This window comes from Melanotaenia boesemani, chromosome 4 (genome assembly GCF_017639745.1).
Source record: "Melanotaenia boesemani isolate fMelBoe1 chromosome 4, fMelBoe1.pri, whole genome shotgun sequence".
Classification (NCBI taxonomy): domain Eukaryota; kingdom Metazoa; phylum Chordata; class Actinopteri; order Atheriniformes; family Melanotaeniidae; genus Melanotaenia; species Melanotaenia boesemani.
Genome location: NC_055685.1, coordinates 32,806,660 through 32,818,843, shown reverse-complemented (window position 1 = coordinate 32,818,843; position 12,184 = coordinate 32,806,660). Strand labels below are relative to the sequence as shown.

Genomic DNA, 12,184 nt, shown 5'->3' with positions numbered 1-12,184 from the left:
CTGTTTATGTATCTGTCCTATTACATTTCCTTTCAAGCTCATTCCATGCAATATGATGAGCTCACACTAAGTTTCTGATGGTCCTCTGAAACATGCAACACATGTATCACATGTATCGAATCACTCAGCTGAAGTGTGGTGTGGTCATGTGACCACTTACGTCTGAAGCACTCGAGTCACACCTGAAGCTGTTGAGTGTTTCAGATTAGGAATTGAGGAATTCACCGATTTGAATCAACGGTCCGAGACAGACGTTTGGGATACGACTGCACCAGTAGCTTCAGCGTGCATCAGATGCTGCTGCCAGCTCAATGCGCAACGTATCTTTCTTAGAGTGTCCCCTTTGGTAAAACCCGTGGTTATATTGATTACATAATTTATCTCCTCTCCTTGAATGCATCATCACCATCTTTTTGCATTTTTTCATTAAAACAGATGCGAGTCGGGTGGCGCAGCCGCAGTTAGTAAACAGCAACATGGAGGGAACCGAGACAACAGGTGATGATGAGATATTCAGCTTATCCAAGTTTTATAAGTGTTTTGTAAAACATTGTAAAATTACGGACAGAGAATACTATTAGTAAAAGGGCACTATGAGAAAGGTCTGTTTGTGAATTTTGGCAGAGATCATGTATTTGGGGGCTTTGGTTTGTCTGTTAGCAACATAACTTAAAAAATAAAAGGCAGATTCTGATTAAATTTTTAGGAAATGTCAGAAACTGAATAAGGAATAAGTGATCAGACTTTGGGGGTGATTACCGCCTGGATCAAGGAACTTTTTAAGGATGCTTTGCCATGGGGAGATAGAGATCATTTTAACATTAGAGCTTCTAGTGTAAAAAATAATGCCCACAATCATTCATCATTAAAAGGAAAAAAAAGACAATGCCTTGGCAGAGGTCTGCTCTGTACTTCTAGATTTCTTTTTCCTTTTTTAATAATAGACAAAAAAGAAATTTCCCAAATAAATGTATTGTATTAATAGAGAATGATATTAGAAACAATTGTAATGGAAAAAAAAAGATTTTATGTTTAGGATTTAGTATATTAGGAACAAAACAATGCTTTTTCTGTAGTATATTGAATTGCATCTTCTTTAAAGTTAAATTTATTGGTTTGCTTTAAGGCTGCAAGTAATGACTATTCTGATAGTTGATTAGTCATTGACTATTAAAACGACAAGTCGACTAATCGGATTACGTGTCTCATAATTATCAAATGGCTATTATTTCACTTTCAGCTTTTAAGTCTTGCATGAGGTTGTTTTGTAAGTCCTCCTCTTTAAATGTTCTAGCATTGCAGATGTACTACCGTGGTACACAGGGTCCGCTTTACAAATCTCACATGTATGTAATTTATTTTGTAAGTTTAATGTGAAGTTATTTCAGACTTTTGACGTCCTCTGCCACCGTTTTGTTCCCTGGTCTGCTACCATATTTTTCCTAGATGTAATTTACTGTGAATATGCAACTCTCAGCAGAGGTAGGAAAGAAGACGATGTCTCACTCTGTAGTTTGTTTATTTATTTATTTATTTATTTTTTTGCGACCAGTAGTCAACGGGTAAATTTGTTATCGACTTATTTTCTTGTCTACTACTGTCGACAACGTCGACTAATCATTGTAACCCTAGTTTGCTATAGAAAACAATCAAGTATCAAATACATCCTTTACAGAGAAAAAATAATTATGAATTATGACAATTGTTATTTAGAAACCAGATGTGGCCTTGTGAATTCTTTGTATTATGTTGAATAGTTTAGCATCATGAATCATATCAAACAGAATCGCATTGTACAAAGTCAAACCATCAAATCGCATCGTCAAGAGGGGTGAATCGTATTGCGTCGTATCGGCAGGGGGCTTCGCTGTATTGTTAATGTATCGTATCACTGGCAGCGTACCGAGATGCTTATCGAATCTGCCTCAGTGGTGGGGATTCACATCCCTACTTCAGACGTCACAGAAACCACCTGATTGGGCTGGTTCTCCATGTGATTTTTTTCTTTTGTTTTTATCTGCAGCAGGTTGCTTTTGTTGCACACGTTAGGAAAATGTATTTGTTGATAAAAACTCATAACCAGTGACACACCCTCTGTGCTGTTTCCCAAACAAGACCTCTTTCCTTTTCTTTCTTTCTTTCTTTTTTTAAATTTTTTATCTAGTGTCGAAGCTTCAGCAAAGCCTCAATCAGACATCACCACCAATAATGGTGCAACAATACATTGATTCAATTGGATGGTGTTGGCTTCTGTTCCACTATTAGTTGAGAGGCTGGCTACGACCTGGATAGGTTGCCAGTCCATCACAGGGCCAATGCAGAGACAGACAACCACTCACACTCACTCCCGGGTAAGGATGTCATGATTACTTGATTTCACAACTTATTTCAGTATGGTTAATTCATCTTAAAGTGCCCTCAAAACTGTCACTTTGCAGAAAAGATTATGAATGAACTCGACAGATCAGCGCATCTCATGCACTGAATAAAACAAAATTACTCAATATCTGTGCGTTACTGCTTCCGTTAATTTACTTTTGTTCCATGCCAGATGTGTGTGATGTGTCAAGTCGGAAGAGTTATTCTTTAAGTCATCCTTTCAGGATTTCTTTGATTTAAAAAAAAATGACCATGGATGACAGCTACCAGCCTCTAAAGCATGCCATAAAAAGATGCAATGAAAGTAGAAAATACATCTAATTTGTTTCAACACCTGCAGGTTTACCATCAGCTTTAGGTAAATGCAGAGTAACTGGGTTAAATTGAATGTTTACTTAACAAAAAACTGAAATGAAATGTTATTTTGTCATTTGCAGTTTTGTAATTGTGTACGACTTGGGTTGGGCTTAGTTAAGTGACATTCAGTTAAAGTTACCTTCGGTGCAGGAGAAAAAACAAGTCTTTTTTCAGTTCGCTGTAGCCTGTAGAAGAAAGCATTTTAATTAAAAAAACAGTCTTGTTTCTTTCTTTATTTTCACTGTTCCACTACAAGCTACACCGCCACCTGGATTTAACTAAGCAAATAGGTACGAGCCTCCTCTTGGATAGTTACTGCATGGGTGATTATCTTTCAGCTGGCAACAACTTATTTTACCCCAACTGATGAAATGAGTAGCTTCCCATTTCTTAAACAACCATGTGGAAAGACTCATCCTGAAAAAAATGCATCTGGAAGTCATAGAGTTTTTTTTCCTTGTGTTTCCAAATTCTCTACTGAGGTTTAGAAGAAAAGTTCAAAGCATTTTTAATGTACTTTTTAAAGAAGCCACCCAAGTCCAGGTAGAGGTCATGTACCCTTTTCCATCTGATTTCTCTGACAGAAACCCAGAGTTAATATGTAGTGTTCATATATTACCTCTGCAAAGGTGGAGGTTGTGTAATTGGTGCCGCTGGTTTGTCTGACGGATTCTGATGTAATTTTCAGGGAAAAAGGAATAAGGAACAATTGATTAGATTTTGGGGGTGAGCTGGATCCCTGCCTGGATCCTGGAATCTTTTAAAGGATTCTTTATGCCTACAAGGATGCCCACAATCAACGGCATAAAAGAAAAAATAAATAAATAAAATGCAATGGCTTGGCACAGGTCTGCGCTCTCTTGATGCTTCTTCAGAGATGTTGTTGGAATTTGATTATTTGGTTTATGTGAAATTAATTAACACATAATAATTGTAATCCTTTCATTGTGATGATTTATCTGACAATAATCATACCAAGCAAATGTATAGTTGTGACATTCCTACAGCTAGGGAGAATTTTCAGACTGTGGGAAGAAGCCTCATATACGGGGAGAACATGCAAACTCCACTCAGAAAAGCCCAAACAAACCATGAACCATGCTACCTGCAGATGGTGCTAATCCACACATCACCATGCAACCTACAACAGATTGATTTTTAACTTCAATGTTTGATTGAACCCAGGAATAACATATTTTATCTAACTTTTTTGTAAAAGGTACATGGGTTGTACTTATATAGCACTTTTACCCTAAGCGCTTTACATGTATGCAACAATCACTCATTCACACACACATTCACACACTGACGGCGAAAGCTGCCATGCAAGGCGCTCAACCACAAAGCAACAGGAGCAAATAGGGGTTTGGTGTCTTGCTCAGGGACACCTCGACATGAGCTCTCTGGGCTGAATCCTGAATCAGCAGAATTTGTTGTATCGGCAAACATGAAATCAATATCCATTGAATCAAAGTGACATCATAATCCAACTTGTGATTTACACTCATAACACCCAGTGACTGATGTTGCTTTAGATTATCAAACATTCATCGTAAGGCAACTGGGGTTGTTGTAAATGTGCTATATAAATAAACTTGATCTTGATCTCATCAAATAGGCTTAGGAAATACTTATCTTTGTAAGACCATAAGTTGATCTCAGAGGGTAAATCCTCTCTAGCTTTTTTAAACCTTATAATATTTTGGGCCTTAAATCGGCTTAGACCTGAAAGTCATAAAGTTTTACTGTCTAATGTATCACTGTGCAAAGCAAACTGCACCCACCTTTCAATTCTAATTTAAAGGGATACATATATTTTTAAGTGGATTTGTTGGAAATATACTTTTTATTAATCAGTGTCTCACCTGCTATGGATAGCAGTCAGAGTCCATAGTTTGGAGAAGCAAAGAGGAATATTGTTATGGGAACTAACAGCTACTCTCATATTTTTAACACAGACAACAATATTCTCAAAATACTTACCTTACCCTCAGAGACTTCCCCTGACATTCAACATTCCAGCCCAGTTTCCTGAGGTCAAAATATATTTCCACCCCTGTCTTTTCTTGCATCTAATAGGCAGCAGCTATTGAGAGTTTTTAGCAACATGCTCTGCACTCACTGACACAAATACACTGAAAGCATCTAAACAGTTTAACTCAGCCTGAGGACGTCTATCATATTCAAATGGCTGCCACATATCTTTCACGATGCAATGATGATCTCCCATCTTTCCATTTTTAGAATCCATTTAGAAATTCATTCTTACCTCAGTCATTGAACTTGGTTGCATTATTCAGAATAAAAAAGTCTTTGTCTTTATTACTGATATGCTGCAGCAGTGGACATGAAAGCTATTTAGTTTATGAGTTGTTCACTGTTGAAACTACACACTGCACTCACAATCTTTTTAAGAAGTTTAGAATCCTTGTTTTCATTTGTCTTGTGACCATGATATCCACAGGTATTTGTGCTCTCAGTAACGTGGCATGAATCTGGAGTTTTTTTGTCTTTTGTAGAGTGACACTGATACACTGTCAATAGATTCCTCTAACTTAGTCCAGTTTAACAGCATCATTTCGTAGCTCTACCAGCATCCTTCCAGATGCTTCACCTTCTAGTATTAATGGACATCTTTTAAATGCTGCATGTTCAGGCCTAAGACAAGACTGATAATGACTTTAATTTTGTCCAGAAGATATTCTAAACCTGTTTTGTTATGTTTAGTATCAAATATGTCCATCTTGATGTGTGAATACGATTTGAATGCTTTTTGTAGGATATGTGTATTAAACTGTTTGACAACAGCAGAGAACAGTTGGAGAGAAATGTGCAAACTATAATCCCTTGAGGAAAATCTTAATGTATGCTTTTCCCATCTTTGAGTACACCATATTGCTTTCAACAGTCGAAGGGCAACCCTTAACAGCTTGTAGCTTCCAGCAATAACTGGGAAACTTCAGGCCAGTAGGCCAAAGACTGACTTGAGTGGAAAGTCGATTTTTAATGCTTCCCAATAGGCTGCTTGTTTAACAGAGAGTGATAAAATTGAATAGCAGAAGGACCAACAATAAATACAAAACTAACGCAACACTGTACCTGTGGCCACTGGAGAGAATGCAATAAAAACTGGGGACAATCTGGCCGTTATTTACACGAGATGAAAGGGAAACCTTCAGCTTGTTTGGGGTGGATGACCGATGAGGCAGAGGAAGTCATACAGCCATTAGCGCTTCCTCTTTAAAGATATAAACTCAATCCCGATTTTAAAAAAAGAAGGAAAATAATAGCATTCTACTTTATCTGTTGTAAAATTCTTCCTAATGATTTTTTTTTTTTTTTTATCATGATTTGCACATTCAGCATCTAAGCAGCGATGTCATCATGGAATTCCTTAAAACAACAGTTTAAATCAGTGAGTTATCATGACAACACCCACCTGGACTACGGTATGCCACCACAAGGACAGATTAAATATCGATTAGCCTCAGGCAATCTAAACATAGAGGAGACTTGACCAAGTTTTAAAACTGAATCACAATAAGGTGGCTGTTTTGCAAACATCTGTGAAAGATCAATACAAGTCTAAAACCTGACAGGACAGGAGGGCTGAATCTCCCCAGGGCAACTACTTTTCCTTCAAAATATCAAACAAGGTTTGGCCTGTGGAAATGTTTTAATAAATATTTCCACTAACCAAACTATTTGGTTAATTAATACAGAAAACAAGTTGTAAGCTATGTGTAAGCAGAACACAGACAAAATGCACAAAATACACTAAAGAAATGCTAATCGTGAAGGAAGGCAACTTCTGCACTGATTTGTGCCCACATGATGCAGGTTATACTCACTTTACATTTTGGTTTTACTTTTCTCCCCTAAGCGATTTTTAAGCATTTCATGACTTGCTAACTGATTAATTAAGTTCAGCAACCTGCCACGTTTTCTGCTGTTTAATGCTGGGCATGTAGCGTGCACTGGATTAATCAGAGCTCTCATCAGCTTAGAAACCAGATTTATCAATGAGACCGAACCAAATAATAAATTAGCAGGTCAAAAACGCAAAGCAGTGAGTTGTGAGATGTTTGATAGAGTCCACTGATATTTTGTGACTTTCAGAAACTTTTTACATTAGCAGTCGGTGCAGGTTTGAGTCATCAGTGCAGTATTTAGTAAAAGTTTAAAAGTTTCATGCAAAATAGTTTCCTCTCAGGAGTTATGCGAGCTTGACTGACCTCCCAGCATATTTAAAGTCATCAGCATGTCTGGGGGTGATGAATAGTTTACAATTAATCAGCAACCATGAATGTTTGTCTGCATCACCCTTCATGCAAACCCATAAGTCACCCCTTTGCTTTCATTCACATGCTTTAACAAAGTTGTATTTGCTACTGTTGCCATCCAGGGTGATTCCTAATCACTGTCATTAACAAAAATACTTGAAATGAAATGCAAACACACACTTGAAACATCTATGTTGGGTATATGTGAACTTCTAGAAAAACTTTTAGCAGAATTTTTGGAGAGCAGGAGCAAGGGCAAGAACATTTTTAAGGCTCTTGTATATTCCATTTTTATGAGGTGACACTACTCAGATTGTCCCTGTTTATACTTGCTAATTTGCAATCTGCCCAAAGACATGCAAATTCAGATAGTAACATGTTTTTATCAGTTCAATGCAACGTTTGACATAATGCAGGCTTCAGGAGTTTGACATCCAAGTAAATCATAAATGTCTCTTTTGTTTCTAGGACTGCTTAAAAATCCTCAGTGTAGTCCTACAAACTGTTACCAAAGCTTTGTGGAACCTTAAAACACATAGGAAGGATATTTGTCAATCTACAATCCATCACATAAAGAGTTTGACACCCATTTGGCACAGTCAACCTCAGACATTCCTTGAAGACTCAAACATGTTTGGTTATTGTGATCTCATGGAGAACATCTGACAGCACTGTCTCTGGCAGTGGGGCATCAGCATCTTAACATATGGCATGAAAATCACCTTAACTGTTTAGCAGAGCACATATTTATCAGGCTGTTAAATACTATCCTCCTGCAGAAAACCCAACATTCTGCTGACATTAATGTCCATTTGCGTTAATATGTCTGAAGACCTTGTGTCCCTTTTTAAAGTCAAATCATATGAAATGCATGATCCTGTCAGTAGAAAAATACTGCATGTTGGCCATATTTAAATATCCCAAGACAAAATCTACCTTAGACACTAATTAAACTGGTCCATAGCTGCATATTATAATCAACGGCCTCGTGGAATGTGCACTACGGGGCACCTTCCTTATTGCGGGCCAGATGTTGCAACTAATAAACGACTGACTGACTTATGGCACACTCATCCACGTGGTGGAAGTTTAAAAAATAAGAAGACATTTTAAATGGTTAAACCAAACCTTATCACATGAAAACAAACGCAACCTGTTATTTATGTTGTGTTTTTTTCCCTGCAGCCATCACAAAAAAATAGACAACCAAGAAAGCCACTGATGACAGACTGAAAACAGAAAAAAATCTTTTTTTTTTCTGCATTTTCTGACAACTGTTCATGCAAATGACTAAAAGAATGAAAGATATAACTCCAATGCGCTTGTTCTCTTTTGCTGTCTTCCATAATTTCAAAAACGTGTTCTGAAGACAGATTGAAAGTACCAGTAACCCACCTTGATAGCAGAATGTCGCCCACAGGTAAACTTCAATCAATACAGATCCAATGCGCATCCGATGCTCCATGGCAGCGGCAGAGCACAACTCCCCCCTCAAGCCTGGTGGAGATGTCAAACTTGGAAGGAGAGCAGCTTTGTCAGACCGCTGGTGCAGCTCTCCCTCGCTCTGTCTTTCCCTCTCCCTCACCTCTCTGTTATCGGATGCTGGAGCAGACGCAGGCACGCGCGCACAGAGGACGTCTGTCTTCACGTGTTTAGGTCAACTGTCATTTCAAAAGTCACTTTGGATTCAGCTCTGCGCTCCTCCCGTTGCGCTTGGGTTTGGTTTCTCTATGTGAAACATCTAAAACTTATCCCTGGCGGGAATTTGCGGGATGATGGCCACCTGTCCGCAGAGCGAAACACTGTCAACTTCGTCAAGGTTTGTCCCCTCCAGTCATTTCGGGCTCATCCGCACATTGGCGATGACTCAAAGTGGCTGACAACGCATTTCCAACAGAGGGCGACACGCTCCGCCCACTCAACTTAAATAAAACCTTCATTCTTATAGCTGACTTAATATTTAGTACGCTTTATCTTCAACTCTAATGGAAAGATTCAGTCAGACAAAATCTGTCCTAAAAGAAACAAGTAGCGTTTTTCTTGTTTCACCTCTTCTTCTGTGGCACTTGCAAAGGAGAGAAAACATGGTGGAGCTATACTTTTATACGTGGGTGGCAGAGAGGCAAAACTTTATTAGTGCGTCCAAGGGAGGAAATGTTGGAAGACTTGAGAAGACTAAGAGCAGTGGTTCTCAAACTTTTTTCCTTCCATGCCACCCATATATATATATATATATATATATATATATATATATATATATATATATATATATATAGTGCTATGATATAGCTAAATTAGCACTGCTATGTGGTTTCAGCCTAACATTAGGTTAGAAGGCTTACATAACATTAATAGTTGTACTTGGACAGGGATGTCTAAACAAGGATGAGTAAATAAGAAACTACTTTAAGGTTTACTTCTTAAACTTCCTCCAGTGAACTGTCATCACTTGAGGTGGTCAATCAGATTTCAGCTGTTTCCCAAATTAAAGCTTTATGCAACATCCTTACTTCTAGAGACTTTCGAATGTTGGGTCCATATGTCCCATTATTTTCTGGAAAGTGGACATGTTTGACCCAAAAAGATGTAAATTTTAAGGTTAGATTCTTGATCAAATTGTCTTTTACCATTATAAAATAATGGTAAATTGCAGCTAGATTTATAAAACCGAGTATAGCACAATTCAACTTAGAAGTGTTCATCTTGGGAAAACTACAAAAAAATTTTTTTAATTCTGATCCTTTTTAAGCTGTTTACACAGACAAATCAACCTATATTAGCACCAAGAAGACCATCTTTTTATGCACCATTATTCACATTTTCTGGTTCTTGTACACCAAATGAACAGAGGCAGCAAAATGCTGTCTCACAGTGTGACCAGAGGTGTAACAAATGAAGCACATCTTGTACAAGCTGCATTTAAGGGGTTTTGTAAGAGAGGTTTCAGCCAAAAATTTGTTCATTTTTGTTGGAGAAAACCTGGAAGTTTTCCCACTTAGAAGAGACTACCACTAACATGCATCCCTGGCCAGATTCACTCTCACACCGCAGCACAAATCACATCTTTTACATAGAAAATTGCTTTTTTCAGCAACTAAAGCACCAAATATTGTAACCATTGGATATTCTGATATAAATTAAAGCAGTTAATAGCTGTCATTTAATGTTTTAGTAGCATTGCAATTGGTTTAATATGAGTTCATGCCTCCACTCTGCAGTACGTATTAACTTAGAGTTTCTTTCAACTCATCGTTTTTCATATTTTTTTTTTTTTTCATATTTCTTTCTTTCATTGCAGGAAAGAAGAGAGGAAGCAGAAAACCAAAGAACAGGACAGAAGGAGTGGGAAGAAAATGTAAATGTAGATAAACTTCAGGTAGGTTTTCATGTTTTTGGTGGATGGATCCAGATCTTCACATTTAGACAGTTGGACTGTAAAAATGCCTGTGCAGAGATTCTTAAATACCAGCTCTGCTTCTGTTTGGCCACCATGAACAGGCAGAGAAAAGCAACCACTAAGCACAACAAGGATGCTTTCTTTTCAGCGATTTTGCGTGATCTCAGTATTAAAAAGGGTTTGCGATTCAGTGCAGGTCAACCAAAAATTGAAGCTTCAGCAGTGTGGCAGACAAATGAAGCAGACATGAAGTTGTGGTTTTCTTGGTGCCTTTTTAGCATCAATTTTTAATGAGCGATTACAGGTAGCCAGAATGCAACAAGAAATACATCAGCATAGGAAGGAAGGAAGATTAATGCAAACTATTGAACATGGATAGAAGTGGATTAGGTTTAAAAATTTTCTGGCTTCTTAGGACACCTTGAAGGATGTACTTTTAAACAGAGTGGGTTGTTTGGGATTTCTCACCATTATTGCAAACACTAAGACTGTTTCAAAATAGGATGTGTTTTGCTTTGGCAAGAAAGATGATACAAAATTGACTTAGCCAGTGTTGCATTTGACATGCAGTTGTGTAAGAATTACTTTAATATATCCATAGAAATGGGAATTTAGCCTTTAACTGTATTTGTCAAAGCCCTACAGCTCAACATCCCCCAAAATATTCTGCTAGTAATTCAGCTCTGATCCATATGAATTTAGTTACAGAAGTGTTCCTACACACAGTTGTGAGCATTTCTGTGCTTCAGCAGATCAGTCAATGAAATAAGTTAGATGAACACAATGCCTCCCTGAACTTATCTCTAATCAGCATGGCAGCCATGCGGGGAGGTTAATTATGGTGCATGGCTAATTGTAATAACATATTGTATCACATAATTACCGCTAATGAGACGTCTGCCTGTGCTTCAGTGTGATGCTGTCAGCAGGAGGAGCAACATCTTCAGGGCACATGGGCTTCTCACCTTCCACTACTGCGAGAGACGATGGGGTGTTATTGTGACATTTGTGTGTGTGTGTGTGTTTGGGGATGGGGGCTTGTAGCCTCATTAGGATGTAAGGAGACATCTCATGTGGTTGTTCAGTGTGATGCACTCATAATCGCCCTGTTCATCTCAGCTCATTCATTTATGCTGCTCCTGCCTACTTTGCATCATATTCCTCATTCTTTCCTGGAGTCACATTTTCCTCTCTTCTTTTACCCCATGTGTCCCTGTTAATCCCACCTTCTCTACCTTTCTGCTTCCCTACATATCTCCTGTTCTCCTGCAGCTCTGCCTGTGAGCATCTGTGATATCCTCAGACAAAGGAGTGATTGTAGCACTCCTTTAGCCCTCAACAGCTATCACTCTCCTCTTGCTTGTGTTCAAACCTTCCATTTTAACATGTCTCCTCCTCTTTTCTTCTTCCCTCTGGTTTCGATCTGGACAGCGTTACGTATATGTGTAGACCCGCCATCATCTCACACTAAGTAAAGATCCTTTTGGCTTTGCCTACAGAAACAGAGGTTGATATTCTTAGTGTATTTGTAAGAGAACATATATTAAATCATAAAAGGCGCCTGCCTTCCTTTATCACACATTAATTTCTAACACAGTAGCCTTGAGCGCATCCCAGACACATTAAAAACATATAAGTCTCTCATCAAAAGTATTAAACATACGGCTGGACTTGTGATCATGCCACAGCACAGGATTATCTTGTTTCTAAAGATGGCTCAGATGGAACCTGCATGTGTTTTCAGCCCAAAATTAAAAAGATAGATAAA

The 12,184-nt window shown here is 38.1% G+C and overlaps 1 protein-coding gene across 1 annotated transcript in view; it reads right to left on the bottom strand.

Moving 5' to 3' along the window:
- LOC121638982 (neuronal acetylcholine receptor subunit alpha-7-like) overlaps positions 1 to 8,837 on the bottom strand; it is a 52,875-nt gene extending 44,038 nt beyond the window's left edge. Inside the window, exon 1 of the mRNA XM_041984112.1 lies at positions 8,415 to 8,837. Coding sequence (XP_041840046.1) covers positions 8,415 to 8,484 — 70 coding nt within the window. The 5' untranslated portion in view covers positions 8,485 to 8,837. The remainder of the gene's footprint in view (positions 1 to 8,414) is intronic.
- Positions 8,838 to 12,184: the final 3,347 nt, after the last annotated feature.